The following is a 24,962-nucleotide window of genomic DNA, read 5'->3' as shown; positions in this document are numbered from 1 at the left end:
ACGCCTTATGACCATACAACCATTTACAGCACTGAAACAGGCCAGTTTGGCCCTACTAGTCAGTCCCAAACATCTTCTCCCACCTGGTCCCACTGACCCACATTTGGCCCATAGCCCTCCACACCTCTTCTGTTCGATTTCATATACACTATTACCACCACTGTGATATATAGAACACTACAGCATAAGCCCTTCGGCCCTCGATGTTGTGCTGACCCATAAAACATGCAACCCATCCACGGGCCTGTCCAAGAGTCTCTTAAATGCCCTCAGAGTTCCAGCTTACACCACCATCCCATGGGCAAGACGTACCAGGCCCCCTCAACATTCTGAGTGCAAAAACCTACACTGACGTCTCCCCTAAACTTTGATTAGAATCCTAAGGGGGTGCCACAGCCTCAGAAAAGGTTGAGAACAGTTGTTCTTGGACGTGTGAAAGGACAGTGTCTGTGTCTCTAGAACAGCCAACATCTCTGTCACAAAGAGAGTCATTGGGGGACAGGAAGGTGGGACGACCGGTCTTCAACTCACATGACCGCTGAAAGCAGAGATGTGGAGGAATTTCTTCAGCTAGAGGACAGTGAATCTCTGGAATTTGTTCCACGGGCGGTTGTGGAGGCCGGGTCATTGGGTCTATTTAACCCTTTAGACTCCATGTCCCTGTTTTACCCAGATGGTTCATACTGGTGTTTGTACTGCAGTTTACCCCAGGGCCCAGTCCAGAGTATGTACAGGTGGTCCTCAACATATGATGAGGTTACGTTCTGGCTCTCCCATCAGATGCCAAAGAAATTGTGTCAAAAAGGGCAGTGGGATCAATGTGGGGACCGATACAGGGCTGTGGGGAGAGAGTGGAGTAGTGGGATCTGTGTGGGGACTGATTCAGGGCTGTGGGGAGAGCAGGGCAGTGGGATCAGTGTGGGGACTGATACATGGCTGTGGGGACAGAGCGGGGCAGTGGGATCAGTGAAGGGACTGATACAGGGCTGTGGGGAGAGAGCAGGCCAGTGGGATCACTGTGGGGACTGATACAGGGCTATGGGGACAGTGGGATTAGTGTGGGGACTGATATAGCGCTATTGGGGAGAGAGGAGGGCAGTGGGATCAGTATGGGGATGGAGGCAGGGCTGTGGGAGAGAGCAGGGCAGTGGGATCACTGTGGGGACCTACACAGGGCTGTGAGGAGAGAGAGGGGCATTGGGATCAGTGTGGGGACTGGTAGAGGGCTGTGGTAGACTGAACATTTGAAATACAGTACAGATTTGAACTGCCGTAACTTCAAAAAATCTTAAATCAGACCATCGCAAGGCAGGGAGTATCTGTATTAGGAAAGGTTAATAATGGCTGGAGTCCAAAGGGTTAAGGCAAAGCTTGACAGGTTCCCAATTAGCCAGGGCAACAAAGGTGACGGGGAGAAGGCCGGGCAGTGGGGTCGAGTGGGGAAACGGATTAGCTCGTGGCTAAATGGCGGGGCAGACTCGACGGGTTGAATGGCTCCAGTATCTTATGACCTCAGCCAAGCTGACCAACAAGAGATGCAATGGAGCCAGACCTTGAGTAATTGGCCGGAGGTGAATCCCAGGACGAGGCACCAAACCCTGATTGCAGTATTGATTTTAAATAAGATCTGAAAATGATTGATGACCTTGTGGGCAACAAAAATGGTTTTGTGCAGAAAAGCATTGATCTTCAAAGTGGATCACCTCAGCATCTATGGCAGTACCAACGGAAACCATCTGTCTTCATGACACGATACCTCAGCCATGATACCTCCCTTCCAAAATCCACTGGCAGAGATATCGAGCATCTGACACTGTCACAGCTGGACGCTGACTGTTCACTTCCTTCCTCCTGCTCCTCAAGGTGAAGGTCATCTGAGATAAAATGGGAACATTCCCCGATCTTCGCACTGCACCTGCCCATTCTATTTTGAAATGCAGACGCACAGCACGGTGACGGGCCCTTTCAACCCAATTTACACCCAGTGAATGGCCTGGCGGTGAGCGCAACGCCTTTACAGCTCCGGTGACTCTGACCGGGGTTCGAATCCCGCACTGTCTGTAAGGAGTTTGCACGTTCTCCCTGTCTGTGTGTGTCTTGCCCCCGGGAGGCCTCTGATTTCCTCCCATCATTCGAAATGTACTGGGGGGATTAGAGGTCAAACGGGGTGTAATTGGGCGCCACGGGCCATAAGGGCCTGTTACTGTGCTGTATGTCTCCATTGTTTTAAAAAACCTGATACGTTTACGAAGAGCGGGTGGAATCCGGAGCACCCCGGGAAAACGGACAAACATCTCACAGACAGTGCGGGAGTCGAAGCCCGGGTCGCTGGCGCCGTAACGGCGTTGTGCCAACCACCACACCTATCGTGCCGCCCCACTAACCCCAGCGGGACATGTCAGAATAATATCTGGATCTGGTACCTCAGGGGTCCGGAGACCCTGATTCAACCCTCTGTCATTAACTATGTGGAGTTTGCACATTCTCCCTGTGACTGTGAAGTGCCCCAGATCCCTCCACGTGGCAGAGATGTGTTGAGATGTTAGCTGGGTACTGTCAATTGTCCCAGGTTTCTCTGCCTGTAAGGGGGCGCCGGGCAATTTCTGGTGATGGTGAATCTTTGTTGCCTTTACGGTTGACTAAAGGCCATTTCATGTGCTTCATTGCGCAACAATAAAAAAAAGAATCTGGAGGGAACCGGACGGCGCAATTAGTGTAGTGGTCAGCGCTGCACCGTTAGCAGTGCCAGTGACTTAGGTTCGAATCCCGCGTGGTCTGCCTGCATGGGTTTTCCCCTGGGGGGCTCCCACCCTTCCAAACGTACCAGGGCGCTGTAGTTCAACGGGGTGTAATTGAGTGGCCCTGGCTCGTATTCACCACGCTGCAGGTCCCAAATTTTAAAAGGAAATGGAAAATTTAGGAGAGGCCGGTAGCCAAGATCGCCAAGGTGCTGAGCAAGTAGCTAGCTGCAAGGGAAGCAGGGAGATCCGGGGGAAGGCCTCAGAGAAGGTAACCAAATTGGACAACTTCATAACAATGGCTTCAGAGGGCTGTGCTGAACAGTGAAAGGGGCTGTGATTGATAGAGGTTTGAGAATACAGGTGACAGACCAATTCTCATCACCCTAAAACAATCTCAAAGCCTTCAGAAACCTGATATTGGCAGCTCGCCTTCCTTTTCAGAGGAACGTTTCAAGGTCCTTCAAAAACAGACCATGCAAAGCCACAAACTGACACAACAATTATTTTCTTCACTGCAGGCACTGAAGCCGATCTGCTTCAGTGTCTCAGAATTTACCTCTCTCTGAAAACACTTAAGGCCTGCGTGCCAAACGTGGATTCCCTCACCCTCTGTACCCATGGGACTGTCCCCATCGCCCAGGGTGAGGCACAACCAAGCTCCCCTTGCACCGTCCCAGGGGCTGGAGTAGATAAAGTAGAGGGCAGAGACACTGGAGGGACTCAGCCGATCTCTAGAGTCCACAGGTATTTTGGGCCTTGAGGTACAAGTTGGACTGGGGCAAGGTGGGTAGGGGAGTGGGGAGTACAGACCAACAGACAAACCATGTTCATTGGATATGGATGGGAGCGAGGAAAGGTGAGGACTGATTGGGGGAGGGGGCTGCTTTTGGTTCTGTGAATAGAGGCAGAGGGAAAAGGGAAGAGAGAGGTAGAGCTGGGGTAGAGGAGGCAGAGGTGGGGGGGCTAACAGAAACCAGGGAAGTCGGTGTTACTGCCATCCAGTTGGAAGGACAACGAGGTGTTGTTCCCCTAATTTGCAGGACCCCCAGGGGCTCGGTGTGTCAGAAGAAAGGTCCAAAGATGTATCAGAGCACATGAGACCATGGACAGACATGTCGGCCAGGGAATGAGGTGGGGAATTGAAATGGGTGGCCTCTGGGCTATTGTGACGGTCAGAGCCCAGGTGCTCAACGAAGCCTGTGCTCGGCCTCTCAGTAAAACAGCCTTCTGTCATGCACTCCCAGAGTCAAGTGTAGAGTGAAGCCCCCTCCACACCACTACATCACACTGCCCCTGGCCCCTTCTCACCCACTCTCAGGGCTGGGGTTAGACAGGGATGAACCTCCCTGCTCTCTGTCCAGTTGCACACTCCTTCAGCAAACCTTGCAACACAGGGAGGGCACAGTGTGAGGACCTCATGGAGGCCTCCAGTGTTGGTCACCTTACCGCAGGAAAGATGTCAATAACATATAACATAACATAACAATTTACAGCACGGAAACAGGCCATTAGGCCCTTCTAGTCCACAGCGAACCAAACACCCCTCTCTAGTCCCACCTCCCTGCACAATGCCCATGACCCTCCATCTTCTTCTCATCCATATGAAAGAGGGCAGAGAAGATTTACTGGGATATTTCTGGGACTTTGGGAACTGAGTTACAGGGAAAGATTCAACAGGGGGTGTGGAACGAGCTGAGGTGGTGAATGTGAGCTCAATTTTAACATTGAAGAAGAAATAACTTGAACAGGCCCATGGATGGGAGGGGTACAGACTGGGTTCAGGTCAGTGGGATTAGGCAGAAAAAAATGGTTCAGCACAGACTAGAAGGGCCGAATGGGGCCTGTTTCTGTGCTGTAGTGCTAGTTTAGGAGGAACTTTTTCACACAGAGAGTGGTGGGGGTGTGGAATGATCTGCCAGCTGAGGTGGTGAAAGCGGGCCAATTAAGAAGAATTTGGACACCCCTCCTGATTCATCCCTGGACCCTCCCTCTGATCCACCCCAGACCCACCCTCTCTCTGTCACACCGAAACTGCATACCAAGGTTACTCGCATACACTGGGCACCATTATTCCTGAGTAGACCTGTGCCAACCGCTGTGACTCTCTGACACACACCACACTTCTCAGTGTTACACTGATGTACTACACATCCCATGCTGCAAGACTCTGATATCCCCATACCTCACACGGAAACACAGGTACAGCACAGGCCTCTCACTCTAACACTGACACATCCTACACTGTTACACTGATGTTCCCCACACTCCTCACTGTGTTACACCCTACACCCCATACTGTAACACAGATACCCCCACACCTTACTATAACACTGATACACTCATCACTGTAACAGACACACACATACACATACACACACGCTCACTCACACACATGTGTGTGCACACTCACATGCACATTCATACTCACACACATGCACACTCACACATGCACACACACTCAGACACATACACACATATGTACACACACTCGCACACACACTCACACGTTCACATACTTACAGTCACACATGGATACACACATACACTCACACCCACATTCACACACACCAACACACTCACACACACCCAAATACACTCACACACACCCATCCCTGCATCCTGTGAGGCCACAGGCCAATATTAACCCCTCATCTGGGACGAGTGACCGGTGAGCCCCCTTGCTGTTGAGTCGGTGAGCTGGACCCCAGTTTACTGCCGTGGGGGTTTTCCCAGTGGTTCTCCGAACCCTTGCAATCATTCACGTGGCTGAAAAATGTCACAAAATCAATTGTCACAGTTAACAGTTTCTACAATAATGCAATATCTTGATCGCCATTTTTCCAGAGCAGATATTAAATTACCCAGCACAAATCATTCACAGAGAGCATTCCCTCTCCAGGAAGGAAGCCAGTTCTTGTCGGGGTGCTTTCTCCACTTACAGATTTAATGTTAAGATCATAAATCTGAAATAATTTTACATGTGCACGACCTGGGTCCTTAAAATACAGTATTCCAGAAGTTGGAACGAATGAAAATTCTTTCCTTCCCAAAAACTTTGTACGGCAATGAGTCAAGATTTTGGAGAACAGAAGAATAAGAAAAAACCTTATTCAAACGTTTAAGATCCTGAGAAGGTTTCACAGGGTACATGTTGGGAAAATTTTACAATCGAGACATAATCTAGGGGTCAGAGTTACAAGGTAATGGGCCAGCGAATCACAGACGGTGACAAGGAAGCATACAGGAGGGAGATGGATCAGCCCGTCAGGCAGTGTAACGACCACAACCTTGTGCTCAACATAGGCAAAAACAAAGGAGATGATTGTGGACTTCAGGAGGGAGTCGAGGTACCCAGTCGTCATAGAAGGGTCAACAGTGGAGAGGGTCAAGAACTTCAAACTCCTGAGGGTCAACATCTCCGAGGATCTGTCCTGGAGCCTCCGTGTCGATGCATTCACAAAGAAGGCTCGCCAGCGGCTAGAGGTGTTTGAGGAGATGTGGTGTATCACCGAAGACTTTTGCAAACGTCTAAAGGTGTACGGTGGAGAGCATTCTGACAGGTTGCATCACTGTCTGGCACACAGGTGCCAACGCTCAAGACAAAAAAAATGGCTGATGGAGTTTAATGCAGACAAGTGTGAGGTGTTGCATTTTGGAAGGACAAACCAAGAAAGGACTTACATGGTAAATGGTCGGGCACTGAGGAGTGCGGTCAGACAGGGGGATCTGGAAGTACAGATACACAATTCCCTAAAAGTGGCGTCAGAGGTGCATGGAATATAGGAGTTGGGAGGTGATGTTGAGATTGTATAAGACGTTGGTGCGGCCTAATTTGGAGTTCTGTGTGCAGTTCTGGTCGCCTAATTATAGGAAGGATATAAACAGAGTGGAGAGAGTGCAGAGAAGGTTTACCAGAATGTTGCCTGGGTTTAAGCATCTGGAGTATGGGGAGAGAATGGACAGATTGGGTCTTTATTCTTTGGAGCGTAGAAGGTTGAGAGGGGATTTGATAGAAGTATTTAAGATTATGAAAGGGATAGACAGAATGGATGTGGATAGACTATTTCCGTTAAGAGGAGGAAAGATTAAAACAAGAGGACATGAGTTAAGAATTAAGGGGCAGAGGTTTAGAGGTAACATGAGGGGGAACTTCTTTACTCAGAGAGTGGTAGCTGTGTGGAATCATCTTCCGGGAGAAATAGTGGCGGCGGAGTCAATTGTATTATTTAAGAAAAGGTTGGACAGGTATATGGATGAGAAGAAGATGGAGGGTTATGGGCATTGTGCAGGGAGGTGGGACTAGAAAGGGGTGTTTGGTTCGGTGCGGACTAGAAGGGCCTAATGGCCTGTTTCCGTGCTGTAATTGTTATGTTAGAGGTGGACAGGGTTGTAGAGAGAGCTTTTGGCATCTTGGCCTTCATAAATCCAAGTATTGGGTGCAAGAGTTGGGATGTTATGGTAAAATTGTATAAGACATCGTGAGGCCAAATTTGGAGAATTGTGCACAATTTTGGACACCGAACCACAGGAAAGATATCAGAATTTGCTGGGTCTTCAGGAGTTGAGTCACGGGGAAACATTAAACAGGTTAGAGCTTGTTTTCTGTGCTGTAATGTCTGGTGCTCTGGACCGATTGGGATAGACAAAGGCAAGCCAGCCATGGTGTGTCTCTGTGCTTCCCTTTAAATGAAAACCCAGCAGCAAGCTGAACACAGAGCTAAACCTATATTGCTGTCATGTCACTGACAAGTGGTGTTGCTTGGAAACAAATTGCAGGAATATTTGCAGCTTTAAAGAGCAGTATTGATTTGGCCAATTTCCTCCCGGTTCAATACCACATTTTAAGTACATATAATTATTCAGCCCATTTGGGATAAGAACGTGAGCTGCCAGGAATACTGAAGAGTGCAAGATCGCAGGCAAAGGCGCATTTGGACATTGGAAGGAACCTCGCACCAGTTAGCCACAGCCTCTCCAATTGGCAGGCTCACATCAAGAGGTGGATGTCACCAGTCTTGTCCCCGTGGTTCGGGTGTTAAGAATTAGAAGGCAGAACTATCGAACATTAAATCTCGGAAAACGGGCCTTTCTTGTCTGTGGCGAGCCTTTTTCTGATTTGTCCCATTGACCTGCACCCCCAGTCTGTAGCCCTCCACACCCCTCCCATCCAGGGACCTGGCCAAACTTCTCTTAAATGTTACAATTGAGCCCACGTTCACCCCTTCAGCTTGATTCACACTCCCACCACTCTCTATGTGAAGAGGTTATCTCACACTGGAGGGGCACCCTGAAATGCTGGAGCAGCAGTCTGGTGAACGCTGGCAGCAATTGCACCCCTGACATCAGCAGAGTATCTCCTCAAAGTTCAAAAAGGTTCAGATTCCAGGTTTATTCCCAGAGTCCATACATGACATCACATAAAAACTTGAGATTCTTCTCCAATCCAAGCAACATCCAGATGAACTTCCCCTCCTCCAATCCAAGCCACATCCAGGTGAATCCCCTCTTCTCCAATCCAAGCCACATCCAGGTGAATCCGCTCTTCTCCAACCCAAGCCACATCTAGGTGAATCGCCTCTTCTCCAATCCAAGCCACATCCAGGTGAATCCCCTCTTCTCCAATCCAAGCAACATCCAGGTGATTCCCCTCTTCTCCAATCCAAGCCACATCCAGGTGAATCTTCTCTTCTCCAATTCAAGCCACATCTAGGAGACTCTCCTCCAATCTAAGCCACATCCAGGTGAATCCCCTCTTCTCCAATCCATGCAACATCCAGGTGAATCCCCTCTTCTGCAATCCAAGCCACATCCAGGTGAATCCGCTCTTCTCCAATCCATGCAACATCCAGGTGAATCCGCTCTTCTCCAATCCAAGCAACATCCAGGTGATTCCCCTCTTCTCCAATCCAAGCCACATCCATGTGAATCTTCTCTTCTCCAATCCAAGCCACATCTAGGAGACTCTCCTCCAATCCAAGCATCATCCAGGTGAATCCCCTCTTCTCCAATCCATGCAACATCCAGGTGAATCCCCTCTTCTGCAATCCAAGCCGCATCCAGGGGTGAATCGCCTCTTCCCCAATCCAAGCAACATCCAGGTGAATCCCCTCTTCTCCAATCCATGCAACATCCAGGTGAATCCCCTCTTCTGCAATCCAAGCCACATCCAGGGGTGAATCGCCTCTTCCTCAATCCAAGCAACATCCAGGTGAATCCCCTCTTCTCCAATCCAAGCTACATCCAGGTGAATCGCCTCTTCTCCAATCCAAGCCACATCCAGGATACTCTCCTCCAATCTAAGCCACGTCCAGGTGAATCCCCTCTTCTCCAATCCATGCAACATCCAGGTGAATCTCCTCTTCTCCAATGCAAGCCACATCCAGGTGAATCCCCTCTTCTCCAATCCAAGCCACATCCAGGTGAATCTTCACTTCTCTAATCCATGCAACATCCAGGAGACACTCCTCCAATCTAAGCCACATCCAGGTGAATCCTCTCATCTCCAATCCATGCAACATCCAGGTGAATTCCCTCTTCTCCAATCCAAGCATCATCCAGGTTAATTCCTCTTCTCCAATCCAAGCCTCATCCAGGTGAATCCCCTCTTCTCCAATGCAAGCCATATCCAGGTGAATCCTTTCTTCTCCAAACCAAGCCACATCCAGGTGAACCCCTTCTTCTCCAATCCAAGCCACATCCAGGTGAATCTCCTCTGCACCCTCTCTAGCTCAACCCCACCTATCCTTTAGCATGATCATCAATCAGATCTGTTCGCAATGCTCCATGCCAACGCTTTTTAGATTGGCGCAAAATAAGCAACGTCTATTCTGCCTGCGAATTTTCTTGCTGTATTACCTCTTCATATTTCCAGAAGCTCCATAATTAATACAGCAGTGATGTAACTCTGGAGCAATTAATACCATGCATTTAATAATATAATAATCACCTTCAGCAAACCACTTAATTTAATAAACGTTCGCTGTAGATCTTCTGACAATAATAACTCATAATTACCGACCAGCGACTACAATAAACCCTTTGTTTTAAAGGCCTATTGACAGTAATCTTGCTCATCAAATCTCATGTGTTTCTGCCTTACTGCTTTTAATCTTTCTTCCTTCCAGAGCCTTCAAGCAAAATAACACACAATTACTGTCCAGCCCTGTTCCTTCTCCAAGCAGAGGGCTGCCAGGTGTCAGCTGTCTCAAATGCAGGACTTGTGGATAATAGGGCATTCCAGATGCACATTGCCAGCATCTTATTTTTATTTTCTAAGAGCTGTGTGCTTTTATAAACCCGATCATTGATAGGCCTCTGCTCTCTGGGCAATATATGATCAGAATTTTCTATCCTTGTGACCATGACAGATCATGGCGTTCATTTCAAGAGGATGAGAATCTAAGAGCAGGGATGGGATGTTGAGGCTTTATCAATCCTTGATGGGGCCACACGTGGAGAAAATTTTGAGCAGTTTTGGGCTCCTTGTTTGAGAAAGGATGGGAGAAAGAGGGTTCAGAGGAGGTTCACAAGGACAATTCCGGGAATGAAAGGAGCGTTTGACAGGTCTTGGCCTGAACTCATTGGAATTTAGGAGAATGAGAGAGAATCTCATTGAAACATTTCAAATGTTGGAAGGTGAGGATGGAGTCGATGTAAAAAGATTGTTCCCCACGATGGGAGAGTCCAGGACAAGTGGGCACAACTTCAGGACTGAAGGGCATCCGCTTACACGGAAGAATTTCTTCAACCAGAGGGTAGTGAATCTGTGGAATTTGTTGCCACGGGCGGTTATGGAGGCCAGGTCATTGGGTGTATTTAAGGCAGAGACTGACAGGTTCTTGATTAGCTAGGGGATCAAGGTTATGGGGAGATGGCTGGGCAATGGGGCTGAGTGGGAGAATAGATCAGCTCATTACTCGATGGGCTGAATGGCCTATCTCTGCTCCTATAACTCATGGTCAATGTGTCCTCCAATATATTCCTCTCTCCCAGTTATTACATCCTCTGTAATAGCTTCCTATGATTGGTTCCAATCCACTGGTCCATGGTTCCCCATTTCCTCTTTCCTTCCATTTTAAACACAGAGGTTTCATTTCACACAATTCCATCCTGTGGGAATATTTACAAAGTGCAGGGAATCTTGGAAGTCATTGATCATCACCACGCCACCCCCCCAACCCCTACCCACCTTCGCCATTCAAATCTTTGGAAAGCAGATCTTGTCCTGTCTTTCAGCCCCATTCGATTTAATTTCTACTTCTTCTTTCCTAATTCATTCTGGGTCTGTTGTCCTCTCTACCACAACTAGGAAACTTTACTGCACCCTCTTTAAACCCAGACTCAAAATATTAGTAGAATTTCTCGTCTACCTCAGTCGAGCTTTTCTGGTTTTGGCCAACTTGGGCTTTTCAGTGAAGGTTGTCAGATGGCAGGCGTGTAATGGCAAAATCAAGGAATTTTCCTACCACATGAGCAGTCGAGAAAGGAACGTGCAGGAATTTTGGAGTCACCGCGACTGATCCTGCAGGAGCCCCTACAACGTTTTGGAGGCAGCCCGCAGTGTAAATTGTACCAGAAACATTCGCTGACGGTCATCCGGTCAACTGCATGTCCAACCCCCCGCCCCCACCCGGGACTGTTGGACTCAGAGACTTGCAGTTTGAAAATGGGCAGCCAGTGTGAATGACCACATGCTAATTTTTTTCGCAATTTTCTGGCCATTGGAGTTCCATAGTGACCCCTGCTCTTTGTGACTTTTATATGTGACGTAGTCCAGTGGATCTCAACTTTTCTCGGTCTGAGGCCCACCTGGCCTCCGGCCCAACATGCTGCGTCCCACTTGTGGCAATGACTGAGCAATGTTTTCTGTAAGAGATTCACCTCTATCTAATTTACATTTCTGAAGACCCACATGGCCCACTGGCTAAGAACCACTGAGCCCCGGACGAAGAGGCGGAAGGATGACGTTCGCAGGTGACATGATGGTTGGAGGGTTTGTGGATAGAGTTGAAGATTGTCGTGGGTTACAAAACAGGAGGAAGAGTTGGGCGAAAAAGTTGCAGATCGAGTTCAATCCGGATAAATGTGAGGTGAAAGTCAAACTAGAAGCCTGAGTACATTAATGGTCAGTTACTTAAAAGGGTGGAGGAACAGAGGGACCTTGGGGTCCAAATCCATACATCCCTCAAGGTTTCCACCCAGGTTGATAGGATATTTAAGAAGGCCGATGGGACGCTGAGCTTCATTAGTTGGGGAATTGAGTTCAGGAGTCAAGAGGTCATGTTACAACTCTACAAATCTCTGGTGAGACCTCACTTGAGTTTTGTGCCCAGTTCTGGTCGCCTCATTACAGGGAGGATGTGGGGCATTTACATGTCTCTTACACAGTCCCATGGAGGGTAGGAAAATAGAGGGATACAGGATAGGAGGGTTAGGTTTTTTTGTAGGAATATATGGGTTTGCAGAACATCGAGGACTGAAGGGCCTGTACTGTCCTGGAGTGTTTAATGTTCTAGGTTCTGATCTGTTCCTTTTTGTTTATCTGCAGAAGCTCCCACGTATCGATGGTCTGATAACTGTGAGCCCATGCTCATAGACCCAATGACAGAGGCAGAGGAGACCAGTTTCTGGAGGAGTGGAACACAGAGAGGGAAAGGGGTTTGGGGAGTGGGTGGGTTTCTGGTGTGGATGTGGAGGAGTTCGTCAAATGGCAGATCAGGATCAAGGGGTGGAAAGGTCAATATTTTGGTGACATTCTGCCAAAGTGTTTTAACTCTCAATATGCCAAATTCACTCTTCTGTTTGTGGCTTCGACAACCAGCTGATAACCTCCCACCCTTCCCCTCGGATTAAACCTGGATTAAACCTGGGTGGTCTTCACTTTTGACGTTCACCATCTGACTGATTCCAAATTGGGAGGAGAGCGATTGTCCCACTGCTCTTTCTGGAGACGCTGAACGCTCACATGAACGATCTGTGCTGGACAGGACCACCCTGAGGTGGTCAGCTTTCCATGCCCAGGAGGTGGGAAGGGAAGGAGAGAGATAAAAAGAGAGAGAGGGGGGTGGTGTGAAGAGGGTCAGGAGGAAGGAGAGGAGGGGGAGAGAGAGAGAGAGAGAGAGAGAGAGAGAGAAAGAGAGAGAGAGAGGGAGAGGGGATCAGGAGAGAGAGGGGGAGAGAGAGAGTGTGAGAAGGGAGGAAGGGAAGGAGAGAGAGAGGGTAGAGAGAGAGGATGGGGAGAGATAGAGGATGAGGGGGTGAGAGTGAGAGAGAGTGAGAGAGGAGGGAGGAAGGGAGAGAGAGAAGGGAGGGGAGAGTGAGTGAGGAGAAGGGAGAGAGGGGAGGGGGAGAATGAGAGGAGGGAGGGAGGGAGAGAAAGTAAAAGAGAGAAAGGAAAGAGGGAGGGAGAGAGTGAGAGAGAGGAAGGAGGGAGTGAGAGAGAGGGAGACAGAAAGGCAGAGAGAAAGAGAGAGAGAGTGAGAGGGAGAGAGAGTGAGAGAGAGAAAGTAAGGAGGGAGGGAGAGAGAAAGAGGTGGAGGGAGGGAGGGGTGGGTCCCAGGAAGGTAGGGTTACACTGGAGTCATTACCTGACGGAGATTACGGGTGACCCTCACATCATGCCAGTTGTTGTCGTTAAACTTGCCATTGACCGGTTCGACCAGCGCCTCGAACGCTCCAGAGCCCAGATTGATGACCAAGGACACGGCGCCGTTCTTCAGGGCAAGGTTGACGTAGTCGGCGGACTTGCCGGTGTGCAGGATGAGGCCGTTACGCTGCAGTGTTTTGAAGGAGAGGGTGATCTCATCGCTGCTGCTCTGGATGGGGTTGTGGGAGAGGTCATAACAGAAGAACTCTGTGCCTTTGAAGGTGGCCACCGATTCATCCTTGGCTGTGGGGGGCAGGGGAGGCGGGAAGGAGAAGAGAGGAGCAGAGATAGTGAGAGGTGTTGATCCGAGAAAGTAAACAGTCATGCACTTTGGAGGAAGGAGTAAAATAGCAGACTATTATTTGGACAGGTAGATAAATCAAAATTAGATATTTTTGACCCTTCCGGCCCATGAGTCCGTGCCACACAATTACAAACAAATGACCTATGACCCCCGGTACGTCTTGAAGGGTGGGAGGAAACTGGAGCCCCGGGGAGAACGTCCAAACTTCTTACAGACAGCGCGGGATTCGAACCCTGGTCGCTAGTGCTTTAACTGTGTTGCGCTAACCACTAGGCCGACCGTGTTCCAAAATTCAGAGATGCATAGGGACATGCAGGTTAACCTCCAGATTGAGTCGGGGGTGAAGAAGGCGAATGCAGTGTTGGAGTTCATATCTAGAGGGAGAGGACACAAGAGCAGGGATGTGATATCGAGGTTTTATCAGGCCCTGGTGAGGTCTCACTTGGGGTACAGGGCAGAGTTTTGGGCTCCTTATGTAAGGAAGGATGTGCTGGCATTGGAGAGGGTGCAGAGAAGACTCACAAGGATGATTCCTGGAATAAGGGATTGGCACATGAGGAACGTTTGACGGCTCTTGGACTGAATTCCTTAGAATTCAGATGAATGAGGGAGACCTCATAGAAGCATTTTGAACATTGAAAGGCCTGGACGGGTAGATGTGGCAAAGTGGTTTCCCATGGTCGAGGAGCCCAGAACAAGAGGGCACAACTTCAGGATTGAAGGCCGCTTGTTTAAAACAGAAATGCAGAGGAATTTCTTCAGCCAGAGCGTGGTGAACCTCTGGAATTTGCTGCCACAGGCGGTTGTGGAGGCCGGGTTGTTGGGTGTATTTAAGGCAGAGATTGACAGGTTCTTGATTAGCCAGGGGATCAAAGGTTATGGAGAGAAGGGGCTGAGTGGGGAGAAGGGGCTGAGTGGGGAGAAGGGGCTGAGTGGGGAAATGGATCAGCTCATGATTAAATGGTGGGGAGGACTTGATGGGCCAAATGGCCTAGTTCTGCTCCTATATCTTACAGTCTTGTAGATGTGGGGTAACAAGCAGAAACAATGCACCGATACACAGTCACCACATCCGTAAACCTGCAGACAGAGTTTACACAAATGCTGGAGAAACTCTGCAGATCAAACAGTCCCTACAAAAAGGATGGAGTTTGGACATAGGGAGGCTTTGTTTACAGTTTATAAGGAGCTGGAGAGACCACAACTGGAGAAGCTGAAAGTGAAATATGTGTTTGTGTGTATATGTATGTATACATGTGTGTGTTTGTGTACATGTGTGGGTGTGTATGTATGTGTGCATGTGTGTGTATGTATGTGTACATGTGTGTGCATGTGTGGGTGTTTGCGTATATGTGTGTATGTGTGTCTATGTGTGTGCATGTGGATGTGTGTATATGTGTGTGTACGTGTGTGCATGTGGATGTGTGTATGTGCATGTACATGTGTGCATGTGGATGTGTGTATGTGTGTGTGTACGTGTGTGCATGTGGATGTGTGTATGTGCATGTACGTGTGTGCATATGGATGTGTGTATGTGTGTGTACGTGTGTGCATGTGAATGTGTGTATGCGTATGTACGTGTGTGCATGTGGATGTATGTGTACGTGTGTGTATGTGTACGTGTGTGTATGTGTATGTGTGTGTACATGTACATGTGTGTACGTGTACGTGTGTGTACGTGTATGTGTGTGTATGTGTTTGTACGTGTGTATGTGTGTGTACGTGTATATGTGTGTACATGTATGTGTGTGTATGTGTGTGTACGTGTACGTGTGTACGTGCATGTACGTGTACATGTGTATGTGTGTGTACATGTACATGTGTGTACGTGTATGTGTGTGTATGTGTGTGTACGTGTACATGTACATGTGTGTACGTGTATGTGTGTGTATGTGTGTGTACGTGTACGTGTGTACGTGTGTGTACGTGTACGTGTGTGTTGTATTATTATTGTGATTTCCCTTCGCGTGGGATTAAACATCACTATTTACCCAGTCTATGTTCAGACCTGCTGCTCTTGGAAACCATCAAATTTGTTTGCTCTCATATACATCTCACTATCCCCCCATAACACATTCCCTCTGAACCCACCCTCCCCCCACCAGATGTGACACGGTCAGTGTGGTGGTTAGCACAATGTCGTTACAGCACCAGCGACTGGGTTTCGAATCCCACGCTGTCTGTAAGGAGTTTGTATGTTCTCCCCAGTGGCTCCGGTTCCCTCCAACCTTCCAAAACATACAGGGGTTAGGTCAATCTGGGTGTAATTGGGCCGCAAGGGCCCGTGGGCTAGAAGGGCCTGTTACCCTGCTGGATGTCTAAAGTTTAAATTTGAGATTTTTAAAAAATGTAAATGAAAAAAAAAATTTAAAACACCCCTCCCTCCTCTCTGTCAGGCTCAAATGGCAAACATCACCCGAAACATTCTCTTCAGATGATCGAAAGAAAGCTGAAAACATCACCCCAGGATAGGATCGTTCCCCAGGAGAAGTGCTTGAGGCAGAGAAACGACCGATCTGAAATCTCAAATCTCATCTCAACGCTTAAATTAATTCCAGCTTTAATAGCTGTTAAATGACACAATCCCACAAGTGTATATTAACTTTCTTGATAATCAAGGATCTTCTCACGAACGATCGCAGATTAACACAATCATTAGTGCTCCAGGTGATTAAGACTGATTAAAGATTCAGGCACCCTTCCCTCGGTTGAAAACAGAGACTCAAATTCTCATGCCAATCTCAGTAAACACGAGGATTCGTGTGGTAAAGTCTGAGGTCATGGTGTCAGAGATGGAGAGTGGGGTTTTAGGCTGCATGTTCTGTTCTGACATCGACCATTCAGGCGTTAATCACTCCAACCATTGCTTCAGTCTTTGTGCTGGTGACACTCACCCTATCATCAGAAACAGGGGCAGGAGGCGACCATCCGGCCCATCGAGCCTGTTCCGCTGTTCAATGGCTGATCTGATGAGAGGCTCATCTCCACCAACCTGCCTTTTCTCCATGTCCCTTAATTCCCCGATGATGTAACAATCTACCCAACCTTATCTTAAATCTATTTACTGAGGTTGTCTCCACTGCTTCAATGCGCAGCGAATTCCACAGATTTCCCACCCTCTGGGAAAAGCAATTCCTCCTCATCTCCATCCTAAATCTACACCCCTGGATCTTGAGGCTATGTCCCCTCATCTGGTCTCCCCCACCCATGGGAACAACTTACCCACCTCTTTCTTATCTCTGCTTTCAGAATTTTATACATTTCTATAAGATCTCCTCTCATTCTTCTAAATTCCAGTGAGTCCAGTCCCAGACAACTTAATCTCTCCTCACTAGCCAACCCCCTCATCTCTGGAATCAACCTGGTGAACCCCCTCTGCACCGTCTCCAAAGCCTGTCCATCCTTCCTCGAGTAAGGAGACCATCTGCAGGCAGTTCTCCAAATGCGGCCTCACCAGGACCTTGTTCATTTACACCAGAATCTCCCTGCTCCTAAATTCAGTCCCTCTGGCGACGAAGGCCAATGTTCCATCTGCCTTCTCGACAACCTGCCACATCTGTAAACCAACCTTTTGCGATTCATTCACAAACACTCCCAAGTCTTTCTGCACGGCAGCACGCTGCAATCGCTTGGCATTTAAATAATCATCTGATCTTCCATTTTTCCTTCCAAACTGGATAAAGAGTTTTCTTGCATTTCTTATACTCCGCAAAATCAATGCAGGAGTTCCATTGTGCAAATGAAATGGATCGGAGGTGAATCCACAGGACCACAAGAGCGGCAAACAGGATCACTGGAGTCTCCCTCCCCCCATCGACATGATCTCCTGGGATCGTTGTCTGAAGAGGGCATGCAAAATCGTTGAGGACCCCTTCCACCCACACACAGCGCCTTCCAGCTGCTCCCGTCGGGGAAGAGATACAGGAGGATCAAAGCCAGCACCACCAGGCTGAGGATCAGCTTCTTCCCACGGGCAGTGAGAACGCTGAATGACCAAAGGAACTGCTCACACTCACTTTCCAAGACCCTCATATTCACAAAACAATATTTATTTGTATAGATGAGGACTTGTCCTGCTTGTGTATTGTGTGTCTGTATATGTTTTATGTCTGGGTGTTTTGCACAGAGGACCGGAGAATGCTGTTTTGTCAGGTTGTACTTGTACAATCGAATGACAATAAACCTGTCTTGATTTGACCCCACCTTATGTAGATGTCCATGAAGGAGTGTAGTCTTGTGCCCATGATGTCGCAGGCCGAGTTCACAACCCTCTGGAGTTTATTCTTGTCCTGAGAGTTGACACCTCCGTACCAGGCAGTGATGCCACCAGCCAGACCTGACATTTCGGGCCTGAGCTCTTCCTCAAGGTGTGAGTGAAAAGCAGGCAGGCATCTGGATAAGGTGTGGCAAAGGGGGAAGACTGGGAGGGGGAGGAATCCAGACGAACAGACCATAGGTGTTAATTGGGTATAAAAAGGTCAGGAGAGAGGAAAGGTGAGAATTGATTCGGGGGGAGGGGGGGTTTGGATTTTGGCGCTGTGAAAGGAGACAGAAGGAAAAGGGAAGAGAAAGTGAGAGAGAGAGACAGGAGTGGGGAAATGAGACATGGGGATAGATAGGGGTGGGGGCTAGCGGAAATTGGAAGTCAATGTTAATGTTACTATATGTTTCCATCCCTTGATGAAGGGCTCAAGCCCAAAACGTTGGTTCTGCACCTTTATCTCGGCTCTATAAAGGACTGCACGAAAACCAACAAGGTCGGGTCAGATACAGCAATGAGCTCTCTGAACCCTTCTCCATTAACAATGGCGTGAAGCAAGGCTGTGTTCTGGCACCAACCCTCTTTTCAATCTTCTTCAGCATGATGCTGAACCAAGCCATGAAAGACCCCAACAATGAAGACGCTGTTTACATCCGGTACCGCACGGATGGCAGTCTCTTCAATCTGAGGCGCCTGCAAGCTCACACCAAGACACAAGAGAAACTCGTCCGTGAACTACTCTTTGCAGATGATGCCGCTTTAGTTGCCCATTCAGAGCCAGCTCTTCAGCGCTTGACGTCCTGCTTTGCGGAAACTGCCAAAATGTTTGGCCTGGAAGTCAGCCTGAAGAAAACTGAGGTCCTCCATCAGCCAGCTCCCCACCATGATTACCAGCCCCCCCACATCTCCATCGGGCACACAAAACTCAAAACGGTCAACCAGTTTACCTATCTCGGCTGCACCATTTCATCAGATGCAAGGATCGACAATGAGATAGACAACAGACTCGCCAAGGCAAATAGCGCCTTTGGAAGACTACACAAAAGAGTCTGGAAAAACAACCAACTGAAAAACCTCACAAAGATAAGCGTATACAGAGCCGTTGTCATACCCACACTCCTGTTCGGCTCCGAATCATGGGTCCTCTACCAGCACCACCTACGGCTCCTAGAACGCTTCCACCAGCGTTGTCTCCGCTCCATCCTCAACATCCATTGGAGCGCTTACATCCCTAACGTCGAAGTACTCGAGATGGCAGAGGTCGACAGCATCAAGTCCACGCTGCTGAAGATCCAGCTGCGCTGGATGGGTCACGTCTCCAGAATGGAGGACCATCGCCTTCCCAAGATCGTGTTATATGGCGAGCTCTCCACTGGCCACCGTGACAGAGGTGCACCAAAGAAAAGGTACAAGGACTGCCTAAAGAAATCTCTTGGTGCCTGCCACATTGACCACCGCCAGTGGGCTGATATCGCCTCAAACCGTGCATCTTGGCGCCTCACAGTTTGGCGGGCAGCAACCTCCTTTGAAGAAGACCGCAGAGCCTACCTCACTGACAAAAGGCAAAGGAGGAAAAACCCAACACCCATCCCTAACCAACCAATTTTCCCCTGCAACCGCTGCAATCGTGTCTGCCTGTCCCGCATCGGACTTGTCAGCCACAAACGAGTCTGCAGCTGATGTGGACTTTTTACCCCCTCCATAAATCTTCGTCTGCGAAGCCAAGCCAAAGAAGATAAAGGACGCTGCATGACCAGCTGAGTTTCTCCAGCATTGTGTTGTTACTACAACCGTGGGGCCGTGGACGTTCGTGTTTAATTCTTGCTTTTTGCTCATTCCTTGAGGAAGACCTCAGCCCAAAATGTTGGTTATATATAGAACACAGAACTCTATAGCACAGTACAGGCCTTTTGGCCCTCAATGTGATGGTGACCCATATATTCCTTATACAAAAAAAATTCTAAACCCTCCTGACCCTGTAACCCTCTATTTTCCTTCCATCCATGGGCTTGTCTAAGAGTATCTTAAATTCCCCCAATGTTCCAGCCTCCACCACCATCCCCTGGCAAGGCATTCAAGGCCCGCACAACACTCTGTGTAAAAAAAACTTACCCCTTTCATCTCCCTTATACTTCCCTCCCTTCACTTTGTACAGGCATCCTCTGGTGTTTGCTGATCCCGCCCTGGGAAAGAGGCGCTGGCCGCCCACACTATCTACGCCTCTCAGAATCTTGTCGACCTCTGTCAAGTCTCCCCTCGTCCTTCTTCGCTCCAGAGAGAAAAGTCCCAGCTCTGCCGACCTGGCCTCATGAGACTTGTTTCCCAATCCAGGCAACATCCCAGTGAATCTCCTCTGCCCCCTCTCCACAGCGTCCACATCCTTTCTGTAATGAGGTGACCAGAACTGAACACGATAATCCAAGTGGGGTCTCACCAGAGATTTGGAGAGTTGCCACATGACCTCTCAACTCTTGAACTCAGTTCTCCCCGTCACCTCTGCACCATCTTAACCTCCTACGGGCATTTCTGAGCTTTTGCCACAACCGCAGCGAGTGCAAGCTTTCCTCTTCCACTCTGTGAAAAAATCAGTTGACCATTGGAGGGCAGACGAAGCTCAACCTCTGTGCAATGTTAACCACACAGTCTCAACAACTGCGGTTCCTTGGAGGTTTTAATTGCCTGCTGCCATGGCAACCGCTGCAGAGCGTACCACTGACATAATTCGCTATATTGCTGTGGCGAATTTTCAAGATCACATCCAATTGCGGGTGCCTTTAATTACAGGGTCACAGCAGCAAGCAGAGACTGATGGGGAAAACAGTGGTGTTTACTCAGATGGATCATCTGACTCGTTTGCAGGAAGGCATAGGCCTGTTGCCAGGGCCAGCATTATTGTCTCTCCCCACCGCCCCTCCAGAGGGCAGTGGATGCTGTCTTAACCCCCTCCCCCCACCTCTGCACACCGGTTAACACACTCCACGCAGACTGCAACCCCCTTCAAGTCTCCATCTTCTTCCCTTCTGAAAGCTCTGGTTGGGGTTGGTTTGGAAAATGCTCCAGCACCTTCACCAATGCCCACAGAAACAGGCCATTCTGCCCGTTGACTCCATTCTACCACAGGACCACTGGAATCTCCCTCTCCGCCCCACCATCGATGGGATCATTGTCTGATCATCGAGGACTCCTTCCGCCCCTGCTCTCGTTGGGGAAGAGTTCCAGGAGGATCAGAGCCAGCACCACCAGGCTGAGGATCAGCTTCTTGCCATGGGCAGCGAGATCACTGAACGACCAAAGGAACTGCTCACACTCACACTCCGAGACTCTCATTTGTACAAAATAATATTTATTTGTACAGACGAATACTTGTGAAGATGGCAACACTGTAAAAGATACTGTAATAGTGCCCGCTGCCGCTGGGTGCAGGCCTGCTGGGAGCGAAGGAGCGGAGATGCAGCACTCCCATGGGGTCCAACAAACCAGTCATCTGCCGTCAAGGCTACAAACGGCTTGTCGAGGGAAGTGACAGTGGTTTGTTGAAATCCCGCAACCGCCTACTAATCTGCAGCAGTCACGAGGGGAAGCAGAGGGCTGGAGCAGGGCACCAGAGGACGAGGAGACCTTGTGGCATCTGAGGAGAAGCGGAGGAGGTAACCCTGTGGGGATGGTGACTGTGGTGGCGCACTGGAGGGGGGGAGCTCTGCGGCTGAGGGACCAGAGCATGCGTCGGGGTGCTGGCGACTCGAGGCGAGGAACCCATGGGGCGCTGTCAGGAGAGTCACTGCGGGAGATGGGCTCACACTGACCAGAGGAATCGGGATACGAGGAGGTGCCAAGGGATTCCTGACCGTGTTGGAGATTCGGATCTGGGGCTCAGGTCGCCGATGGTTTGGACCAGACTCTGTGTGGCTATGGGGGCTGAGGGAGGGCTAGAGGCAAATCTACAGCACTTGGTGACTCTGGGGGGGGGGGGGGGGCGGGGGGGGGGAAACAACTCTGATTTGCTTCTCTCTCTCTGACTGTAAGAGGCACTTAGGCAATTCCTGCCAGTGGTGAATCTGTCTGCCTTGCAGCAGGGAAAAAGGAATTTCATGTATACGACATTGTTTTATTACTGTGACAATAAACTGAATCTTGAAGACTTGTCCTGCGTGTGTATTGTGTGTCTGTACGTGTGTTATGTCTGGGTGTGTGTCTGCGTGTTTTGCACCGAGGACCGGAGAATGATGTTTTGTCCGGTTGTATTTGTACAATCGGATGACTATAAACTTGACTTGCCACATCCATTTGCAATTCTACTCTCCCCCAAAACCATCAATTCCCCCCAGATTCTACCCACAGCTTCACAAAGGGGGAAATTTACAATTTACACATCTTGATCGTGTGGACGAGTTTATTGTCATACACATTGTACAATGGACGTTTGCACCAGAATTTCTTACTTGCTGCAAGTGAATTTTAAAGAAAAATTGTAACAGGAAAAGGATTGAGTTAAAAGAGATGTTAAATACATAAGACTGTTTGGTTACATCTTAGGGGCCTCCATATCGAAGTACTGCCGCTGGCGAGCCTTCTTCGGTACGTCACTGAAGATTCTCGAAAATTTCTACAGGTGGACCGTGGAGAGTGTTCTGGCCAGTTGCATCACTGCCTGGTACAGAGGCACCAACTCTCAGGACCAGAATAAACTCTAGAGGGTTGTGAACTCGGCCTGGGACGTCACAGGCAGACTCCACTCCATCAAGGATGTCTACAAGAGGCGGTGAGCCTCTATCCTCAAGGACCTCCCACCACCCAGGCCATGCCCTCTTCACTTTGCTACCATTGGTGAAGGAGCCTGAAGATGAGCACCCAGCGGCACAAGGACGGCTTCTTCCCCTCCGCCACCAGATTCCTAAACGGGCCGTGACCCCAGACACAGCCTTGCTCTCTCTTCTTTTGCACGAATTTATTTAATTTTTAAAAAATGCAAACTTTTGCAATTTTATTTCTGTCATGCTCCATGACATAACGAATTTCGTTACATGTTCAACTGCTTAACGACTAAATGAACTGCTCACACTGACCATCCAAGACTCTCATATTCACAAAACTATATTTATCTGTGTCGATGAATACATGTCCTGTGTGTGTGTGTGTGTGTGTGTGTGTGTGTGTGTGTTATGTCTGGGTGTGTGTCTGTGTGTCTTGTACCGAGGACCGGAGAACGCGGTTCCGTCAGGTCGTACTTGTACAATTGGATGATGATAAACGTGAACTTCAACTTAATCCAGCACTGAATGAGTTGACACTGGGGAGAGTGGTGCAATCTTCGATTGTTTCACAAGGTACATCTGAAATGTTCGAGGGACGAGAGAAGGAAAAAACCACTTGAATTACTTGGCACATGCATTTGCATTGCAAATGACAGCTAATTACCGTGGATTTAATTATGGTGAATTAGCGTGAAGAGAAGATATCCTAAAAATTAAATTTATTCATTGACACCTGTGTCACTCTGCATGGCCCTGCATACATTAAACACATCGGAATTAGCCGGCAAGAGCAACAAATTGTTCGCAAACATGTAAAATAACTTGGAGATGCGGGAGACTGAAGATGATAACTGCAGCAAACAACAAACTGCTGGAAGAACTCAGCAGACCACGCAGGAGTAAAACATGAGCGTCCGCAGACCCTGCAGTTGAAGTAAAAACACGACACTGGAGAAACTCAGCAGATCATGCAGCGTATGTTTTATCACAAAGATAAAGGTGCATCACCGACGTTTCGGGCTTGAGCCCTTCATCAAAATGTTGGCCAAACAAAATGGTGGGGGGGAGGGGGCAGGGGGAGGAGAACGGACCATAGGCAGGGAGTAATTGGTGGATCAGGGAGGGAGGGCACAGCAGCAAACAGGGGAGGGGAGGAACGGCTCTGTGAATGGGGAGGGAAGGGGGTGGTCAGTTCAGTTCTGGTCATCTCATTACAAGAAGGATGTGGAAGCTAAATTTTTTTAAAATGTTTTAAAATTTTGACATACAGCATGGAAACAGGTCATTTCGGCCTACGTGTCCAAGCCATCCAATTTACACCCTGTTAACCTACATCCCCGGTATGTTTAAAGCGATGGGAGGAAAGCCCACGCAGATACAGGGAGAATGTCAGTCCCGATGGCTGGCGCTCTAACAGCGTTGTGTTAAAAAAGATCCAGAGAGGTCAGATGGCCAGGACGCGGTGCCCAAGAGGAGGAAGAAGGCTGAAAGTGGCAGAAGGAGTCTTCAGCGCTGTTCCCTCGAAGCTGCGCGCGTGCACAAATGTTATGCAACCAGTGCACGAAGGAAATTAATGTGCACACACAAGGTGAGTTACTTAAAATAATGCAGTCTTTAGTAATTATACTTATTGAAAAGAATCTCTGAGCTAACTGCTTCTGTTTACGAGTTAGTCGGTTTCTCAAATACCACATTTGTACATCACAAATTTACGTCCCCGAATTTAAATGATCATGAAATGATATCATTTACATTTGCACAAGCCTCTAGGGCACACGGGCTGTCGTTGCACCATAGAAGATCTTTTGCACGCACTAACGGCCGAACGCTCGGGGAATCGCTGGTCTTCAGAGGATTTTGGTTGGGGTCTGCTTTACCATGGGCATTGGGGTCCAGAAGGGCCCCTGGCTCCAGCCCAGTGGGGAGAAGCAGACAATGATGCTACAATCCGGCTGGCAAAACGGTTGATGGAGATCCCGCAGACCCTGAAATTATTCTTGAAGAAGTATCACAACTGTCCAAATTCTGATTATCCTTTGGCTCTCTTACTTGTTACAAAAAGACATGCAAATTCTTTTCGAGAAATGTACAGAATCACAAGGGAACCATCAACATCGTGGATCTAAATACCTCACAGCACACGGCCAAACGAGGGGATCGACAGGCTCTCTGTCCACCAGCCTAACACTCAACATTCAAAATTCCATTATTGTCATATAATGAAGCAGGTGTAATATTACACAGTTCCTTTAGTCTGCTG

The 24,962-nt window shown here is 48.8% G+C and overlaps 1 protein-coding gene across 21 annotated transcripts in view; it reads right to left on the bottom strand.

Annotated features, from left to right (window-relative positions):
- LOC138740935 (neurexin-2-like) overlaps positions 1-24,962 on the bottom strand; it is an 838,414-nt gene that overhangs the window by 615,612 nt on the left and 197,840 nt on the right. For all 21 annotated transcript variants that reach the window (XM_069894295.1, XM_069894297.1, XM_069894296.1 and 18 more), the window contains one exon: positions 13,328-13,629. In XM_069894295.1, the coding sequence (XP_069750396.1) occupies positions 13,328-13,629 (302 nt within the window). The remainder of the gene's footprint in view (positions 1-13,327; positions 13,630-24,962) is intronic.

This window comes from Narcine bancroftii, chromosome 8 (genome assembly GCF_036971445.1).
Source record: "Narcine bancroftii isolate sNarBan1 chromosome 8, sNarBan1.hap1, whole genome shotgun sequence".
Lineage (NCBI taxonomy): Eukaryota > Metazoa > Chordata > Chondrichthyes > Torpediniformes > Narcinidae > Narcine > Narcine bancroftii.
Note: the sequence above shows the minus strand (reverse complement) of the source record. Positions and strands in the feature narration are given on the sequence as shown.